Source organism: Lucilia cuprina, chromosome 4 (genome assembly GCF_022045245.1).
Source record: "Lucilia cuprina isolate Lc7/37 chromosome 4, ASM2204524v1, whole genome shotgun sequence".
In the NCBI taxonomy this organism is placed as follows: Eukaryota; Metazoa; Arthropoda; class Insecta; order Diptera; family Calliphoridae; genus Lucilia; species Lucilia cuprina.
In genome coordinates, this window is record NC_060952.1 from 86368856 (window position 1) to 86390615 (window position 21760).

Genomic DNA, 21760 nt, shown 5'->3' on the forward strand with positions numbered 1-21760 from the left:
CTTAAATTGTATGTAGTATATTATGAAGAGTACTTCAACATTTTACCCTTTTTTCAGCATTTGTCTTTTTTTGTTTTTTTTTTTTTTTTTTGCCAACAACAGATTAATATTGAATTTCATTAATCTGCTATTTTAATGCACAATAATATAAACTCGTGAATCACATTTCATTTTAAATAAGGGTTTTTCATTTTTAAATAGCGACAGTCAAAGTGCCACACAAACACATACATACATATATTTCTAATACTCTAAACAAATCCATTAAATAAACTTTTCTGTAGCTGTGTGAAAATAAACCTGGACTCTTGCAATATTTCACTTTAAATTATAAAAATACTAAATCTTTTCAAAGAGCAACAAAAAGTTTGAGAACAAAAAGTAAAACAAAAAAATCTCTTTCTATTCATGCAAATAACAACTGTACTATAGTATATAGTGTTCCAAGCAATTTATACCATTTCATCCACCAATACCAGTTGGTATTTAATGGAAAAAATGTTATACCTTTATCACTTCCACTTAATCACATTTAATCCTTTTTTATTACAATTTTCTTTTTTTCTCATTTCCCTGCAAAAATATAATGAGAATTCAAGTGTTAGTAGGGTGGTGTTTATTGACCTATAGAGAGAATTGTGGAGTAATATAAGATGTCAGCTAGTTGCTTAACTCCAACTCCCAGTGACCTATTACCATCTAGCTTACCTCTGAAAGAATATTCTTTTATAATTCGTTCAAAGTTTAATAGGGCCTTAAGCTATGTGTACACGGTTGTCAGATCTTACAATGTTGTCACAATAATTTTCAGAAAACCGTACTAATTGCAACATTGTCTGAGATGCTTTTGCTGTTAATGTTTGAAACCTAAAATTGAAAGTTCATACGATTGTTAGATATTTTCTAAACATTTTTCTGCCAATGTTGTAAGATCTGACAGTCATGTATCACAGGTTTTAGAATTAACCTTATTAGCTAATGTTTACCCAAATGCCCTGCTGCTGTAGAAAAATGCGTTAAACTTTGTTGCCATCTTCCGACTAGAAGCTCATGTTGTGATTAGGAAGATGCCAGTATGTCGGCCATATCTTTTAAACTAAGTTTCTGTCTTTTTTTTCTCATTTAGTTATTGAAATTTATAGTGCAACATCGAAAATGTTGGATTTGTGTGGCAACAATGCGTTATATGCGGAAAGAATTGCTTTACTTCTCGGAATGAAAAAAAAAAACAAATCAATTCTTATGGTGAATGAAATCGAAGTGCTTTCACTTGTCTAAGATAGCTTACATCCATCACTATTTTACCAAGGACACTTCTCACATACATTGAGAAAAACATCCGAAAAACTTACTATAAGCATACGGATGGGTGAGGCCCGCTTACCCCTACATCTATTACTTATGACATACAATTGACCCGAACTCATTTCCTATACTTACTCCCAAAGTTACTACTGTGTGGAATATCTGCTGTCCCAGTTTTAGCATCGAATTTATGACGATTTCTAGACTTTACAATGTATCAGTTTTTTACCAACATTCTCTTCCCGCAAGATTGGTATAAAGGATTCCAATAAAAGGGACCAAATATAGTCCAAAACAATACTCTGTAAACTCGATCGATTCCCATGGTCCCAGATTATATGGTTCATGTCAAATTATTTCAAGGACAGACCGAGGATTTATTTGATGAGCGCAATGAAAGAAAATTATATTTCAATTCATATTAACGAAGATGAATCCATTACACTAACTGAAGTGTATTTGTAGCCCGTGTTGAATCCAAAGGGAAATATCCATTACACTCTATATTTTAGATATAATAAAATCTACTAGGATATAAAGAAATTGCGACAGACCCGAAAACCTGTACCGAATTTAACTGAGTCAATTGTAGCGAGCATTGTGACAAGCCTGTGTTTAAATTATAACATCTGCAGGTCTTTTTCTGTATTTCTATTGCGTAAATTCTACATTCCTTTACGCTTCTTTGGAAGTTGTTTTTTTGCTAATATACTATTTGAATTATAGATTCCTGTTAGTGATTTCTATTAACTATTTACCAAGTTTCAGTTATATGTAACAATATGTCTTTCTTGTGCAAACACAGATTTCCCTTTTCATTGGGATGACATTATTGTTTGATCCTTCCGAAAGTTGTATTAAGGTCCCTTTCGACCTTTGGTTTAAACAATTTGGATCCTTGCCCTATAGAAGTTACACAATTTCCTATTTCTGGGTAGCTTACTCATTTGTTTGATGAAGCATTAATCGTTTAAGGTCCTTAGAATGCTATTAATAGTGGTTAACATCCTGTGTTGCATCGTGTCCGTTTTTACATTATTAATGCGCTTTCGATACCAGTGCAGACTCTTCTCTTTCTTTGCAATCCTTTAATATTGTTGGATGATAATTCAGTAAACTGAGTCATTATACCCTACATCACTTTATTGGTGAGGGTATATTTGATTTGTGCTTATGTTTGTAACATACAAAAATATTCGTCCTATACCCACATTAAGGTATACCAATCGGCCTAGAATCGTTTTCTAAGTAGATTTTCAAGATAATTGTTTGAAATTTGGCACACACTTTTTTTGAGGCCCAAGGACGAAGCCTATGGATAAAATCGATTTCAAAAATGATCCTTAAATATGATTGAAAACAGATTATTTAAAAAACAATAACAAAATGTAAAGCAATGGAACAGCAACACTGCAATGGAACAAAAAATGTTTTCTATTGTATTGTATTTGTCTGTAATAAACATAAAAATTACTCAGAAAAGACTCAAAAATGACGCAGCAAAAAAGATGCGAAAAAGAAGTAGAATTTGTTCAATGGAAGTAATGAAAAAGACCTAAAGAAGTGATGATTTTAACACAGACTTGTCATAGGAGGAAGGACATCCCTTTTATTCCAAATTCACTACATCTCAGAAAGTAATTTTTATGTTCTTTTTTTTTGGAAGTTATTAGGAAGTGAAATTGTAGTATTATAGTATACAACTAATTTGACTTAAACAATATTAACATAAATAAATACATTACACGCATTTATGAATTAACTCCATAATAAAATGGGTTTAATTAAAAAAAAAAAAAATCAGTCCAAAAAAATATTCCTTCAATTTTAAACAAAATTGGTTTCTTTTCGCTTCTTCCACAGATAGTTAACAATTTCACTTAGTGCTACTTTTGAAGTGGTGATAAATGCTATTCTTTCGGAAGTAATTCGTTTTAGTTTTGCTGGGGACCAGTAATTCGGCACATTAGTGACTCAAAAAAGATTTAAAAACGAGTCAGAACTGATCAGAAATGAGGCTCATAAACGACTCGTTTAGAAGATTCGCGGGTAGGCTACCATTTACTCCCGACAAATGTATCTGATCAGAAAATGAGCGCATATATGATCATTTTAATCGTTCAGAAGAGTCCTAAATGACTCGAATGTGATCAAAAATTTAAACAAATGATAGCTGAGATACTATCTCTTTCTATTCCGGTTTATAGAACGATATAAAAAGTTCTTATTCTTTATGAAGTGCAACTTTATACAAACATCTTATTATGCTAAGTAAGAGAAACATGCTAAAACATGATTTTGATTTGCTAAATGTTTAGTAAGTTTTCTCAAAATATATGTGATGTCAATACGAAAAAAAATCTATTGTAACAAACAGATCAATATCTTTTGTATTGTTGTAAAATGTTTATGATATGATATAAGAGATATAAATAAGAACCTCCCTTTTGTGATACATTCACAAACTTACATATCTAAACACCTGTACATTAAATGTGTGTATATATATACATTTATATACATATTTGTATTTGTACATACATAAATACGTCAGAATACTTACATAAGCAACAGCCTCTTTCCTTTAAATCATTTATATAAAACTGATTTTATTTTTATTATATTTCTTTTTAGATTTTCTTCTTCTTCTTTTACATACATATGTATGTGTAAATAAAAAAAACTACGTTCACAAATTAGTTTTTGACGTGTTGCCATTCTTTTATTATACCTTTTTCTTTTTGCCTTTAGAATTTTGTTAAAAGCTTCTTAAAATACATACATACTTACACACACCCACACACAAATCAACAAAACATAAATGAATTTGCAAAAAAGTACTTGTTATTAGTATTTCCGTTTCCGTTTGATTTTAGATTTTTATTTAAAATATGAAAAAAACTCCCTAAACAAATGGCATTTTATTTTAAAGACTTTAATGGATCAAACATTTTTAACTAAAATATTTATGTATAAATTTAACAAAAAAATGTTTTGTTAAAGTTTTTTTTTAAATCCTAAAAGGATTTTCAATTATTTAAAGATAACTATTTCTATTTATCAAATCTGATTTGTAATAGCATACCCAGCAAAAACTTGCATTACCATCCGGCAAAAATAAAACAAAGTAGGGTAGAAGGGGGACCATACGCCACCTTTTTTTTGAGGCCGCCTTAAATTAAAACCACAATACATATTCTTAATTTTTTTCTTGGTTCGAATACTTAGATTTGTTGGCTTTAGTTTTATTCCTTTCAATCTTTCCTAAGTTATCCTCATGTACATATTTTTTAACTTTTTCGCACTGACCCGCGGATGATCCCCCATCTACCCTACTTCCAAAAGAATAACATTTATCACCACTTCAAAAGTAGTTTTAAGTAAATTTGTTTACCTTCTGTGGAAGTGGTATTTATTGACTTTCAAAGAAGCGAAAAAGAATCAAATTTTGTTAAAAAATTAAAGGTATATTTTTATACCCTACACCATGTTAGTGAGGAGGGTATATTGGGTTTGTGCTGATGTTTGTAACTCACAACAATATTGGTTCTATACCCAACTTCTATATGAGTCGTTTTGAGCTATGTCCGTCCATCTGTGCGTCGATGTAAACCTTGTAATCAAACTACAGGTCACAATTTAGGCTTGTCCCAGGGACGAAGTCTATGAATACGGTTAAGATCGGTCCATTATTTCAGGCAAAACTTCCTAAGCACTTCTTTTCTTAATAGATTTGAACAGATATTGACACATAAGGCCTTATATTCAGGTACATTATCAGACAATGCTCCCTTTAAACGAATACAAGTACAAGTTCCCTGTGACAGTCTAGCCTAAAGTTCTGCTCATAATAGATGTTGGATCCCCACATACAAAGCATTATTCATCGTCAATCGGGCGAGTTCTCGAGTATTTATATCTCATCTCTACTCTACTACTTTTTCGAATATACATAGTTAACAAAAATAATTATTTGATATGAGAAATGGCCTTTCAACATTTCTAGGCTTCAATTTCTTATGGTAATCATTACCATTACAATTTCAAATTATTACAATAGCAAGAAAATATTCAATAATTTAATAACAATTAATGAAAACTCTCAGATATTTATAATCCTAAAGAAAAAAAATTAAAACATACAAAGTTGATTTTTTTTTATTAACCACAACCCACTGCTTCAATAAACAATTTTAAACTTTCATATTTAAATTATGAAAAGTACTTTAACACAAGTACAAGTACCAAATAAAAAAAGATAGCAATGATTAAATTTTCAACACCCTCTCCTTTCAAAAGCCAAATAATACATTGGGGATGATAAAAACAATTGAAAATTCAATTTCACATCAAGCATAAGAAACAGGTACGAAAAAAGGGAAATGTTGACAAAATACCATGGAAATATGCTCCCCTAAACTCCTAATTTCATCTCGATAAATTAAATCAATTGTGTGACAGAAATGCTGATAATCAACAATTTTTTTATTACTTTTTATATTTAGCTGTAAATTTCTATGTATTTTGTTTTTTTTTGTTGTTGTCGTGCAATTCCTTTGTATTCATGGCTTCTTCTGATAGACTTCAATTGAAAATATTCAATATGGTGCTAAAAGCAAATGAAAAAACATTTGGAATACATATTTTTTCGACATTTTTAAAATGTGTTGAATAACAACTTTTTAATCATTTTTTTAGCAAAAAAAAGAAGAATTTGTTTTTTTTTCTGCTCAGAAACTTGTTTAAATTTTTGATATAAAATAATAATAAACATGTGTCTTGACAGACACTCCTTTCCAACTCGGAGTATCGTTATAAAAATTCAATTCTGGATTAGTTCTATTTCAGTTCTTGTTCAGTTCCTGTTCAGTTCTAGTTCAGTTCCTGTTCAGTTCCACTTCAGTTCTAGTTCAGTTCTAGTTCAGTTGTAGTTCAGTTCTAGTTCAGTTCTAGTTTAGTTCTAGTTCAGTTCTAGTTCAGTTCTAGTTCAGTTCTAGTTCAGTTCTAGTTCAGTTCTAGTTCAGTTCTAGTTCAGTTCTAGTTCAGTTCTAGTTCAGTTCTAGCTCAGTTCTAGCTCAGTTCTAGTTCAGTTCTAGTACAGTTCTAGTTCTTCCAGTAGTGTCGAGTAAAATTTACTTCTATGAAATACTGGATAAATACAACACAAATACACAACCTACAAATTACAATTTCAGTTTTTAATTAGCATTTTCCAAATGTAAATGTTAATGCGATATACATAAATACATTCGGTTTGGGAGTCCGTATGAATAAAATTCTCATTACCTCTCTAAAACTAAATTACGTGAGTATCATAATAACACCCATACAGCCATACTGACAGTCATCAACATACATATATAAATAAATAGGAAAATGTGTATTATTTTGTATTGTTGTGCAAGGGTGTGCATGGAAATTTGTGATAAGAAAAGAACCAAAAAAGAGAACAAAAATTATTATTCATTCGACCTAATAAAAAGGGTAAATTTTATCTAATTTTGCAAAGCTGGGGTGCGAACAGCATAAAGGAAGTTTTGCTTATTACCGAGAGTATAAGTAGCTCGCTCATATTCATTAGAAAGGAAATTAAAAATAAAATGCAAATAAAACGTAGTAAAATTGTTATTAGCCGTATACTGAGAAAATTAAATAAACATTTTGATACACAATATAATTTTTCATCTCATGTATCTTTTTCCTACTTAGAATTTTTTATTACTAATTAATACTGAAAAGGGTATTAAGAAAAATGGTAGTTGGGTGACCTTTTAGTCTTCATACAATAATTTTCGCTTAACAAATTTCAAACAAAATTTATTCCTCTCTTTATGTTTAATTTATTATAAATTTGATTTATGATTTCAAATCCATCTGCTTAGCTCTAAATGTTCATTTAAAAATGAAATGTTTCTGTGTGTGTGTTTTCAACATTTTGTTTGGCAAACATGACACAGCATTTTAACACATCAAGGTTTTCAACGTTGGCATTAGCATTAGAAAACGTCATCTTTATCCTGCTCATCATCATATCACATTGCTAGAAATAAACATTAATACACAATCTCACACAGATACTTACAGACACATAATCGCCAGATTAATTTGTCCAAAACAAGAATGTTTTCATAATAACCCTGTTGGACAATATTTTTCCAAAATGTCTCATTATTTGGTGGGTTTAAGTTTTAGATCAGTTCTAGTTCAATTCTAGTTCAGTTCTAGATCAGTTCTAGTTCAGTTCTAGTTCAGTTCTAGTTCAGTTCTAGTTCAGTTCTAGTTCAGTTCTAGATCAGTTCTAGTTCAGTTCTAGTTCAGTTCTAGTTCAGTTCTAGTTCAGTTCTAGTTCAGTTCTAGTTCAGTTCTAGTTCAGTTTTAGTTCAGTTCTAGTTCAGTTGTAGTTCAGTTCTAGTTCAGTTCTATTTCAGTTCTAGTTCAGCTCTAGTTCGGCTCTAGTTCAGTGCTAGTTCAGTTCTAGTTCATTTCTAGTTCAGTTCGAGTTTAGTTGTAATTCAGTTTTAGTTTAGAACTATTTCATTCTTATGTCCAATCATATACAATCGCCTCAAACAGCAGATAGATATGAACCATTTAGATATATGTATTATCAGGATATGAATGTGTTGTTTAGAGAATGACACCAGTCTTATTCATGTATATATTTATACAGAAGTGAGCATCGTTTGTACGTACTGCGTTTATATGTGTGTTCATAATGAAATAGAGATGTATAAGATTGTTTTGCCACAATGTTTAGTGAAACTCTCAGATATATGTATGTTTTTAAAATTTGAATACAAAATTAGATAACACAATTAGTCTTTTATATTAGAAAAAAATATCCAATGACTTAAATTGTTTTTCTTAATTTTATTGATTAGTTTTAATTAAATAGCTTTCTTAACAAACGTGCAAATAATTATTTTGTCCTATAAACAAAATAAATACCCCTGTTGTGCCCGTATTTAAGGAAGTGACCCCAAAATGACATAAGTCATATTATTTTCTTTCTGTTATGTTTGTTTAATCTTACTTTAACCTATAATCAATTTAAACTTATACACAAAACATGATAGTAGACAGATGCCATCTACCTATGAATGCAACGAAGCAAGACCTCATTAATGAACACCAACTATGCATCCACAAACCAGCAGTCAGGCAGGCAGGCAACAGAACAACAACAATAATAATATGTGTTTTTTAAGAAAACATTGTTTTTAAACAGGAAAAGTTAGGAGAGAGTGGAAGAAATATGACTGCGAACAATAAAAATATGAGAATGTTGTGTTCGTGTTGGTTTAATATGTGTAGAATGAACGTTTGTTTACATGTCCAAAACAGCAGCTACAAACTGGATGTCAGAGATGGTTATACCGCAATATCTCCACAACATTTTAAATTTATTTTTGTACATTATGAATGTGTGTTTTAAATTGTTGAACAGCTTAGTCCTTTGATCAGTCAATATGAATACACTGATTCTTCTATACAACCAATACATATATTGGTTCATATACACAATAGACGTGTTCACAGTTTAATACATAGACTAGTACAACTCAAGTACTTCGAGTCCTTAAAGAAAGAAATATTTCAAAATTTAAACTTCCCATAACTGTCATTTACTGTTTTATGTGTGCTGCAGATAAGAGAGGAAAACTTCTCTATATGTATATAAATTCAATTCGATTTTGTTGCTTTTATAAGCAAAAAAGTGAGAGGAAGTGCAAGGAAATAAGTTGATTGTATAAGTGTAGTGGTATTAGTGATGATGTTTGCTGTCTCTATAAAATTTAATGTCCAACCATTTTGCGTTGCATTATTCTTGGTGTTGTTGTATTTCCAGTTCCGTTTTTGCCCAGTTAACAAGTTGGGTTTGTTTTTTTTTTAACTATTTATAGCTGTGCTCTAGATACTGCACAAATTTACTTGCATATAAAAATACATGAAGTCGATTTTTTGTAAGTATGTATATACATATGTACATATAGATATATTTTTGGCTTGTTATTGCATTGTAATGCAATTGTGCATTGTCAGTAAATTTAATTATATTAGACCGCAGAGACTGTAACTGCACTACCACCACCAACAAACGAGCATCACTATTTGTTGTAGTTGGCAATTTCAGTTTTTATTACTTGTTTTTTTTTTCTCTCGCTCTTTTACTTTAGTGTTTGCCTGAGTATTTGTGTTTTTCCTTTTTTATTTCCTATTCATTTTATTTTTCTTTTGTTTCTGTTAATGGATTTTTATTTTTTTTAATTTTTCGCTCTCTCTTTCACTTTGTATTAATTTCTTTTCATTTTCACTCAAACTAATAAAGAGTCAACCAACCACAATGTTTTAATACTTTAGCATATGTGGTATATTAATTATTTATAAATTAAAAAAATTCACATACGTTAAATAGGACAATGCTTGTTAATGTGCATATACTTTCAGCAGAAAGAGGTTTTAAAGGTTTTTACACCCGCAATATAGTTCCAGACGTTACCTCGTGCGATTATTGTTTATTTCAATTAATTCAAAACAAATCTGAAATCTGAAATTGACCTCGAATCCATATGATGCCAGAAAGTGGTAAATTTTTTTAATACATTTTCATAAAAATTTTCACATTTTACATACATTGGCGTATGATTGATATTTAATTGCTAACATGTAGTGATAACACTCATACGCCCAAAAGTTCTATTATGTAGTTATAAATATAATACATTTTATGATCGTTTTACTTCTAATTCTAGTTAAGAAATATTTTTTCAATTCACAATTGATGTCGTATAGTTGTAGCGTTGTAAGTCATAAGACTTTTTCTATCAAAAAAATCAATAATAAAAACATTACGACATACTACGATATAACCATACAACACCGATTTTGAATTGAACAATTGGACAAAGTAAATTATTTCCAAAATAAAAATTCATAAAAATGTTCACATTTTACATACTTAGCGTATGAGTGATATTTTAATTTCTAACATATAGTGATAATACTCATACGCCTTGTAGCTCTATTATGAAATTACAAATCTTATAAATTTAAATAATTATCACAAAGAGTAAATCAACTCAAAAAGTGATTTATTTCCAAAATAAAAATTCATTAAAATGTTAACATTTTACAGGCATAGCGTATGATTGATATTTAATTGCTAACATGTAGTGATAAAACTCATACGCCCTATAGTTCTGTTATGGAAATTTAAATGTAATACATTTTATGATCGTTTTACTTTTAATTCTAGCTAAGAAATATTTGTTCAATTCACAATTGATGTCGTATAGTTGTAGCGTTGTAAGTCATAAAAATTTTCAATCAAAAACAAGATCAATAACATACTACGATATAACCGTACAACACCGATTGTGAATTGGACAATTGTTAATAAGAGTAAATCCATTCAAAAAGTAAATTATTTCTTAAATAAAAATTCATAAAAATGTTCACATTTTACATACTTAGCGTCTGAGTGATATATAATTGCTAACATGTAGTGATAATACTTATACGCCTTACAGCTATATTATGGAATTACAAATCTTAGAAATTTGAATAATCATCTCAAAAAGTAAATCAATTCAAAAAGTAATTTATTTCTAAAATAAAAATTCATTAAAATGTTTACAATTTACAGACTTAGCGTATTGTTGATATTTAACTGCTAACATGTAGTGATAAAACTCATACGCCTTACAGTTTTATTATGAAATTACAAATCTTCTAAATTTTTATAATCATTTCTCTTACAAATGATTAATCTGACTAAAATATACTGTAAGTAAGAGTTTTAGAGAAGAATTTAAACTTTCGGGAAAACAACTGTAAATCAAAATTAGAAGAAATTTTCACATTTTACAGATTTAGCGTATGAGTGATATTTAATTTCTAACATGTAGTGATAATACTTATACGCCTTATGGTTCTATTATGAAATAACAAGTGTTATAAATTTTTTAAATCATTTCTCTTGTAAATGATTAATCTGATTAAAAAACATTGCAAATAAGAGTTGTAGATAAGAATTTAAACTTTCAGAATAATTAACATTCAGTAAACAAAATAAGTTACTAAGCCTCTAACTAAATAAATAATTTATCTTAAATTTTAAATACAAATCCATTTAATAAGCAACCACTCATTTGAACTGGACAATGGACTAATCTTGAGTTTAATCTTAAAATATTTAACTAAAAGCTACCAGCTGTTTTTCATTAAGTTTTCTTTTTCATTTTAAATACAATTATTTCTATATTTTTTTCCAACAACCACAAAACCTATTATCAGCACATTCTCTCCAGCTCAACACATGCCGGGAAAATGCCACTCATACACTATGCTAAATTTAAATTAAATATAGTCATTTAAATATATATGTTTTAATGTACATTAAGGTGGCTCCAATGCAAAAGATGTTCAACATTAAATATAAAGTTTAACTCAAGCTAAAAGTATTTTTTGTTAAGTTGTTGTCCTGGTCCTGATCCTGTCGTAATAAGACGGTTTAAAATAAAAGTAAAATTTATTTATTTTGGTTTACCCTAATGTTGATCTTAATCAAGTCTGCGGTTTTCGTCTCATATAAAAGATTTTGAGCAGCCGATGCAAAAAAAAAATATATGTCAGTGTTGTCAAAACATTAAAATTAATAATAGGTTTATATACAAAATCCAATGTATACCCAAACCAAAATGAAACTAATAACGCATGTATAAAATGGGTAATTGCAACTGCCGCCTGTTGGCTGGTTGCTACATCTACTGTTCTGGTTAATGTTTAACAGTAATTTTAAAATAAGAAAAAAAATATGTAAGCAAAAACAAATAAATTATAAAAGTATCCTGCAGAGTGTATATGTGTGCAGAAATAAATGCGTATGTGTTTGTTTTTCATTTTTGCCATTTTTACATTTAGTATATCAGCAGTAATGTTTTGTAATTTATTTGTTTTACTTAAATTTTTAAGACTGACAAAACAAATGAAAACATAAATTAGATTTTTTTTTTTGTTTAGTAAAAAAAAAGTTATAAATAAGTTGGAAAAGGAAATGTAAATGTTGTAAGGAAGTAGAAGTTATGTGTATGTTGAGTTTTGTTTGAAAACTCTGTAGAAATTTAGTTGATATGAAACTGAAAGATAAATGGATGGTGGCATAAATAAATTTAAATTTTAAGTTCATTTGGTAATTATAAAAATTTAGTAGAAAAAAATAATATTTTTTATTTTTTGATTTGTACAAAACTCATTTTGTTTTTGATGGGATTAGTTTCATTTCATTTAATCCTCACAAAACTAAAAACATGATCAACACAATGTTTGCAAGAAATAGTAAAATCTCATTCAAATTGAAATGATGTTTTAGAGTTAGTCCAGTTTTATAATAAATAAGCAATATATTTAAATTACTCTTCTCTAATTTAAATTTTATATAATGTACGAGTGACATTTTCCGGGTGTATGCTGAGTTGAAGAATGCGCTCGTAATAGGTTTTGTGGTTAAGTAAAAAAAAAACTGCAGAAATTAAGCATTAAGTGTGTTTAAAATGAACAAAGAGAAGCTGCCAACTTTAGTTGAATATGCAACAAAAAATTAACCCAAATTTCGACAAAAAAAAAAAAAAAAAAAAATACTACAAAAATTTTATCATTATCTATTGTATCATGTTAAATAAAACTTTATATTTTCCTGTATAATTGTTTAATTTTTTAAGCCAAAAGTAATCATTTTGTAGTTTCACATTTACAATTATCTATAGGGCGTATGAGTATTATTAAAATATGTTATGTATAAAATAACAATCATACGCTTAGTACTTATGTGTTTGAGCAACAATTGTACAAGAAAAAATAGCTGCCGACAACTAACAAATGTATATGCTTTACAAATCAATAATAGTACTAAGGGGCGTATAAGTATTCTTAAAACGTATTAATAATACGCTTAGTTTTTATACCCTTTACACCACTTTAGTAGGGAGGGTATATTGGATTTGTGCTGATGTTTGTAACATACAAAAATATTCGTCCTATACCCACCCTATACCAATCAACTTAGAATCGTTTTCAAAGTCGATTAAGCTATGTCATCTGTCCGTCCGTCCGTCTGGCTGGCTGGATGTCCATTTAAACCTTGTGCGCAAGGTACAAGTCGCAATTTTCAAGATAATTGGATAAATTTTGGCACACAAAGACGAAGTCTATTGAAAATGGATAAAATCGGTCCATTATTTCACCTAGCCCGCATACAACCATACCCATAATTAAGTAAAATGTTATTTTATATCAACAAAAGTCTGCAATACTTTGTTTTAAAGAACTTTTAATGACGTTACCGATTTTTGTAGTATGCAAAACTACCCTCAGAAAATGACTAGAAGGTCAAAATTCACCTATAAACATTAATAACTCTTTTAAGTTCTACATAAGTAACTTTGAAGTAGACGTGGATTTCTCTACCAACATTTATAAGGATAGGCCCATATTTTACCCTACTCCCCGTTAAGACCTCTTGTAAAAAATCTTTTTTTTTTCTCAAAAATTAGTAAAAATATTCCGGAATTAGGTTAAAAAACAAATCAAATGCTTTTTTAAATAATTCTCATTTTTAACATGCTGGCTGGTGTAGGGTATCATATGGTCTGCTATGCCCGACTATGCATTCATACTTGTTATGAATTTTAAAACTGAATTATCTCTGATATGATTTGCAATTCCATAATAGAACTATGGGGCGTATGAGTAGTATCGTATCATGTTAGCTATTAAACAACAATCATACGCTTAGTCTGTAGTTGTGTAAAATTTTCGTAAGAATTAAATTCTGCCGCTTACTAACAAATTCTAGACAAAACATTCTAGACATTTGATATCGAAACATGATAGTTATTAATTATCAATTATTTAATATTATTCTAAAGTTGAACTAAGGGACGTATAAGTATTCGTAAAACGTGTTAGACATTAAATATCAATCATAAGCTTAGTATTTAAAATATTATTTTTTATGAAATTTATAATAAACCCAAATCGTCTTTAATAAGATTTTCAATTCTATAAAATAACTATGGGGCATGTGAGTAAGTGGTTGTGCAAAAATATATACTTTGCAATTCCATAATAGCGCTAAGGGACGTATAAATATTCTCAAACCATGTTAGACATTAAATATTAATCATACACTTAGTATTTAAAATATGTTTTTTGTGTTGAATTATAAAAACAAATCATCAATCGTTTTGACATTTATAACCCTTTCACGCATAAAACCGCATAAACCGCTAGACTTTTTATGGATATGACTTCTCCACACACTTTATTTTGATTTATATTGATCATTTTTGATAAAAAAAGGAAAAAGTGTTTTCGAAGGATATCGCAGGATACTATCCCTTTTAGCATGTAATGACATCAAATTCTAAAAACTATCTTATTTTTCTTTGGAAATAAACTAACTTAATTTTTTAGAAATAACATTTTATTGTGGCTGTGAACTCGAAATTACAGTCTATATCGAGAAAAATTAAAAAAAAAATCTTGGGACACCAGTATCCCGTATACGTGAAGGAGTTAATGTTTAGTGATCAATCTTTTACATAGATTATTCAATATACTAGTCTAAAGATTGATGAATATTATATAAACTAGACTAGTTCAAGGTCTAGCGTTTTATTTTTCTCTCAAAAAAAGAAAAAAACTTTAAAAAACTATGTGTCAGATAATACATTAGTCAAGAGACAAGTTCATATACATATTAGTTAATAGTTTAATTCAAAGCCTATTACATAGATTAATCAGTATTCTAGTCTTTAGATTGGTGAATACTGAATAATAATATATAATTTTATAAACTAGCTCATATAATAGTTAACATACAAGTTTATAGTTTCGTATATAGACTAGTTTATAAACTTGCCAATAGTCTATTACATAGAAAACAGCACCATATTGGCTAGACTAATTCCTAGCCAATATATGGTATAGACTAGTCTTTAGACTATAACATAGACCAGTTTGGAGGCTAGCCCATATACTGGTATTTAAACTTGTTTATAGACTATCCATTAGACCACTCTATAGACTAGTTCAAAGACTAGTCAACAAGTCTATGGACAAGTTAAAAAGCTAACACAGACTTATTCTTTCCATAGTTTGCTCCATAGACTACTAGTTCATTACCATATACTCCATAGAGAGATTCTTCCATAGAAGACCGCTCCACGGAATAGCCTCTAGACTAGTTCACAGACATAGAGAGTAGACAGATACACAGAGTAGACAGATCCACAAAGTAGTCAATACAATTGAATAATAAAGAGAGTAGGACATAGACTAATAAACAAGTCAATTATTCCATAGACATCTTCATAATCCTTAGACTTGCCAATGAAACTTAAAGTTTTGAGAATAAATAACAGGGAAAATGAAAATATTTTAAATAATTGATCCCTACAAATTCCATCTATTACTTTTTTCTTCCATTTAAGCAATTTTATTAAAACACATTTCTCACCAAACACGTCCAGTTCTACATCATTTAAAGCAACACTAACAAAACCAAATTGTTTCAAAATATTTGCAATTTCTAAATAAGATTGATTTTATTTCTATCAATAAAAATTATATAGTTACTCCCAATTCATGTACAACTTCCAAAAATATACATATTCACTATTTTTTATGACAAAAAAAGTGATAGAAATCAATCATAAAATTCTTTTTTCAACTTCAATATATAGAATTGTTATTTGTGTTAAAACATATTTAACCTAAATATTGCAGCAATTGGTATTTGTTCATTCAGCACAGCATCAATGCTAGAGAATACTATTCAAATTTTCCCAACAACTCGGGGAGGAGAATTATCTTAAATTAGGTATTTAACACAACATTTGGGTTGCCTTCCTTCTATAGCAAATTGAACTAATTAAATGTTTAAAATTTTACTCTATAGTTTACTTAGGGACATTAAATTGTCTATAAATAATAAAAAAGTTTACTAGGACACACTATTTCCATTATGCCTTACAATGAGTGAACTTTGAACAATAATAGATTATGGGGGAAAATACAATTTAAATGTGATACTTGCAGCCTTAAAGAATCTACTGGGAAAAAATATAAAAAGACAACACTCTCACACATCAGGACGATGACAGCACATGACATTTGTATGCTCTACAATGTCAATAATACTATCAATTGAATACAACTGAACAATGCAAAATATACATAAGTTCACCAAATCTCTATAAATGGTATTTCTCTTTTTCTACAAATTTTTTTTCCTTTATTTCTTTCAACAAACTGCTACAATATGAACAATGCAACTTTATACAAGACCCCAACATCAAATATAATAGTTGATGATGTCAGCAAAAGATATTTGATAAGGGAAAGCGAAAAAAAAACAAATACATAAATAAATAAGTTATTGAATATTGTATTTCTTAAATTATTTTAAAAATTCAAAAATTTAATACATATTCCCTAATTTTTTTTTTCATTCTCTATTTACAGTGGTTGGTTAGGCAGTGCCAAAGGTTGGTTGGGTAGTGCTTCAATACCTTCAATGCCGGCCATGCCTTCAATGCCCTCTATGCCATCGATGCCAGCTATGCCTTCAATACCAAATATACCCGGTCTACGTAAAGGCGCTGAAGGTGAACCCGGTGCCGAGGGTGATGCTGCTGCCGCTGCTGCTGCTGGTACAGCAAATGCTACTGCTGCTGGTGAAGAAGATGACAAATCGAGGTACCTTAGGTATGGGCCCCACAACTTGGTTAATGAGGAAATTTTGGTATTTTTTTGAAATTAAAAAAAAATATAATAATGTTTAAAACTTTGCAAAAGTTTGTGTTTACAAATGAAAGTTGATAAATTTTTAAGAATTTACACACATAACGTTTGATAATGCTAAATAACTTAAAACAGGATGTTGTTTTGTCTAATGGACGAGTTATTGTTTTGAATTGTTTTTTTTTTATTAATTAATTTAATATTTATATACAAAGATTTTAGTTTTGTTTTTAAAATGAAATTTGTTAGTAATTTAAAATGAGGAAAGTGTGATTGATATTACTCAGAAGTACTAAATAAATTAACTTCTTAGAAAATTATTTAAACAGTTAAGTTCTAGTTTAGTTCTAGTTCAGTTCTAGTTTAGTTCTAGCTCAGTTCTAGTTCAGTTCTAGTTCAGTTCTAGTTCAGTTCTAGTACAGTTTTAGTTCAGTTTTAGTTCAGTTCTAGTTCAGTTCTAGTTCAGTTCTAGTTCAGTTCTAGTTCAGTTCTAGTTCAGTTCTAGTTCAGTTCAAGTTCAGTTCTAGTTCAGTTCTAGTTCAGTTCTAGTTCAGTTCTAGTTCAGTTCTAGTTCAGTTCTAGTTCAGTTCTAGTTTAGTTCTAGTTTAGTTCTAGTTCAGTTCCATTTAAGTTCTAGTTCAGTTCTCGTTCAGTTCTGGGTCGGTTCTAGTTCAGTTGTAGATTAGTTCTAGTTCAGTTCTAATTCAGTTCTAATTCATGCCCTTAAAGTTTATCCCCAGCAGCGTTATATATGTTTTTTTTTTTTAAACAGCTTTCTACAAAAAAAAACTTGTATCATTCTTAGTCATTTCAAAAATATTAACTTTTATTCCATGAGTTTTAAATTACCACAAATTTCTTAACTATTCTACCGTTTCAGGTTAACAATATAGTAGTTAGTTTTGAGTTCTTTTTATTCAAACTTTATTTATTTTTTTTTAATTTAATTTTTTTATAAAAAATTATATGCCATTAAGCTTTTCTCACATTTATTTGTTTTAAATTAAGCATTTGAAAAGTTCGTACTAACCTACAATTGTTTTAAAAAACAAAAAAACATTTTTTATTGGTTTGAAATTTTAAAAAATATTATACATTTTATTTAAAATTTTCTTAACACTACTAATATAAAAAATTAAAACAATTTTTAAGTTGAATTTTTCTTTAATTACTTTTAAAACTTATAACTTGTTACATATATTTTTCTCTTTATATCTAACAAATACCTAACAACTTTTACCATAATATTTTTTATAAATAATTTTTTCTTATAAAATAACTAAACAATAACACATTTTAAACTTAAATTTATATTAAACTTCACCTTTCTATTTAAAAAAAATATTTAACGACAAAAGTATTTAAACACCCATAAAGTTATATTAAGATTTTTAGTTTTTATTATATTTTTATAGTGTATATACTTAACTTTTATTAAGGGTTTTATAAAAATGTTATGTTTTTTATACAAACAGGTAAGTTTTGGTTTAACACTTTTAATAATTTTTTTCTTATGTAAATCACCAACTTTTTATAAAACCCTTAATATGTATTTAACAAAAAAATCATCACATTTAACTCATTTCATAAAATCTTTATTTAAAGTTATTATAATTTGATTTTCTTTTTGATTTTGGTATAAAATAGTTTTAGTTTAGTTTTATTAACTCCTTTTATAGTTTAAATTATATCAAATCAACTCATTCAACTCGTTTAAATTTTAAGTAAAGATTTTTCTTAAAAAAAACTAGCAAACCAAATATCAGTTTCCATCATTCAATAGTTGCGGCCCATCAAAACCACCACGTTTGGATTAAATAGAAAACAATATATAATTAACAAATAAACACCCCCAAATCAACATTTCATTTTGGGATTTAATTTTATTTTGTGCCAAACAAAAACAAATCGTAAATTTTTACCATAAATATTTGTTGTCTTAGTAGAATTTGTAGCTTTATTTATCTATTTATTTTGATCATAATTTATGTGTTATTTCTGTATAATTTTTTAAGTTGTAGTATGTCCTTCTTTCTTCCTTTTATCTTTTCTCTTTCATTTAGAAAGTCATAGAAATTAGTTTATTTTGATTTCATTTACTCATTGCTCGGTGTAATTATGCCCTCACCACTACTGTTTTACTAATACCGAACGGCTCAATGTCATTTACTGAGTCCGTAGTCGTTGTCCATCCGTTTAATTGTTATTTCACTAAATATTCTCAAGGACCGAATTCTACTAAAAATTATTCTTCAGTTCTAGATCAGTTCTAGTTCAGTTCTAGATCAGTTCTTGTTCTGTTATAGTTCTGTTATAGTTCAGTTCAGTTCTAGTTCGGTTTTAGTTCAGTTCTAGTTCAGTTTTAGTTCAGTTCTAGTTCAGTTCTAGTTCAGTTCTAGTTCAGTTCTAGTTCAGTTCTAGTTCAGTTCTAGTTCAGTTCTAGTTCAGTTCTAGTTCAGTTCTAGTTCAGTTCTAGTTCAGTTCTAGTTCAGTTCTAGTTCAGTTCTAGTTTAGTTCTAGTTCAGTTCTAGTTCAGTTCTAGTTCAGTTCTAGTTCTAGTTCAGTTCTAGTTCAGTTCTAGTTCAGTTCCAGTTAATTTCTAGTCAAATATTATATCATTTTAATACTAGGAGGTCTGCTAATGGGGAGCTATTTATTGGACATACACTTTAAAATGGTGTAGGGTATCATATGGTCGGACTTAACCGCCTATATTTTATTAATGTATTTCCTTATTGGTTTTTTGTAATTCTCTTTAACTTTATCTTATACTTCCTAAACCAAAAGCCGTCTTAAACTGTCGCTAACGCTCGTTACCTTAACAGAAAATACGAATAGAAATATAAAACAAATTTAACTAACTAAACTTATAATATTAATATTTTTAGTCATGCAAATTGCATGTCAATGTCCAAAAATAAAAAAAAAAACATAAAACTACTGAACGAAAAACTTTTCCAATTCTCTTAATCCATTATAGTAAAAAAGTAGCAACAACAACTTAAATATCTTTATATTTTATGGAAATTTGTCTTTACTTTAGTTTCCATTTTTGTTCATTGTAACTTATTAACAAACTACCCACTATCTCCCTCTCTTTCAAATATATTCAAGGAAATATTATATAATTTTGTGTGCATAAATTTTATTGTTTTCTTTATTCTGATTCGTCTTCATCTAATTTAGTTTAAGATTTCCTTCCTGTATAGTTTATTTTTTTTTCATTTTGGTTTCTTCGGTATTTTCTTTTATCAAATTAAATTCATGAAAAAGTCATTGTACATATTTTCACACTACATACATAAATATGTATTTATGTATATGTTTATTCTATAGTCATTATCTGCTATTGTATATGATGTATAATATATATGTATAAATTGTATATTAAAAATATTTTGAATATCATATTAAATTTCGGAAATGTGTTTCCAAAATTAATATTGCAATATGTATATAAAAATGTTTACTAATTTTCTTTAGCTTAGTTTTTAGAAAAGATGATTAGGCAATATTTTGTGTTAATACAATAATTTGCAACAATTAATAATTATGTCGGTTATTGGTTCCATGAAATTAAAAAAAAATTTTTCAATTTGTTTTTCCTTAAGTCAAACCAAGGTCCTTTTAAGTGTTTTAATGTTTTACACAAAGGAATGATAAGAAATCTGGATATCTATATATTTATTTGATACCTACTTATTCTCTTTACCTATCCTAATCTCTCTCGTAGTTTCTCTATCATGACCGTTAAATAATTTTGTGTAGACAAATAATCTAAATCAGTGCCCAGCAGTTCGACAAAGAGTCAATGCATTCGAAAAAGACAGTAATTTCCACAAATAGTTAACCAGCTGGATGATCGTAATTCGTATGTTTTGGGTCACTCGTCACGAGTAAAGACAGTCGTCTCTTTAGTGTCCTCTTTGTAAGCGGGAGCGGAGACAGTCGTCTCTTTACTATCCTCAAGTAACCTAAAGATTATACTCTTAAAAGTAGTTTTTTTTGTACTTCCGAAAGTAGTTATTTTACCCATCTTTTGAAGAAATGATTATTACTTTCTATTAATATGCCACCATCTGGTTGACTCAAATTTATATCTTTCGGGTCAATCGTCACATTATTGTTCCATAGTATTCTAGAGAGTATACACTTGAAATTTTTAAATATTAGTTCCATTAATATCTTACCTCCTGGCTGACTCCAATTCGTATGTTTTTGGTCATTCGTCACAAATAAACTATTTGTAAACGAGAATCAAGACAGTCGTCACTTTAGTGTCCCCTTTGTAAGAGAGAGCGGGACAATCGTCTCTTTACTGTCTCTTTGTAGGGAGTAGAGTGACGATGGACTTCCTCGTAGGACAAGCCCATGTTAAAATGGTCGGTCACCTGGGTAGTCAGGTGGCTAGGGGCTACCACAAGTGGTAGGTTAAGTGATCAGTTCGGGACTGTCCCGTCGAACTGCTGGGTGGTTCTCAAGCACATACTACCATCCTACATTAATTCGGCTCTCTCAAAATTTTGTTGTTGAATTTCTGTGTATATTATAAAAACGTCGCGCACAGACCTTGCTTCGACAAGTGCTGATCAGCAACTGATTTGGCTCTTAGAAATTTTAAAAGTATAAACACTTGGTATCAAAATTTCAC

The 21760-nt window shown here is 28.9% G+C and overlaps 1 protein-coding gene across 15 annotated transcripts in view; it reads left to right on the forward strand.

Annotated features, from left to right (window-relative positions):
- The window catches only part of LOC111676946 (synapse-associated protein of 47 kDa), a 100156-nt gene that overhangs the window by 54079 nt on the left and 24317 nt on the right, over nucleotides 1-21760 (forward strand). For 12 of the 15 annotated variants that reach the window (XR_006940507.1, XR_006940508.1, XM_046948362.1 and 9 more), the window contains one exon: nucleotides 16831-17073. Coding sequence is in view for 13 of the 15 variants with exons in the window: in XM_046948362.1 (XP_046804318.1) it covers nucleotides 16831-17073 (243 nt within the window). In the remaining 2 variants the exon portion in view is untranslated. The remainder of the gene's footprint in view (nucleotides 1-16830; nucleotides 17074-21760) is intronic. The other 3 variants (XM_046948363.1, XM_046948365.1, XM_046948367.1) reach the window with 1 other exon arrangement.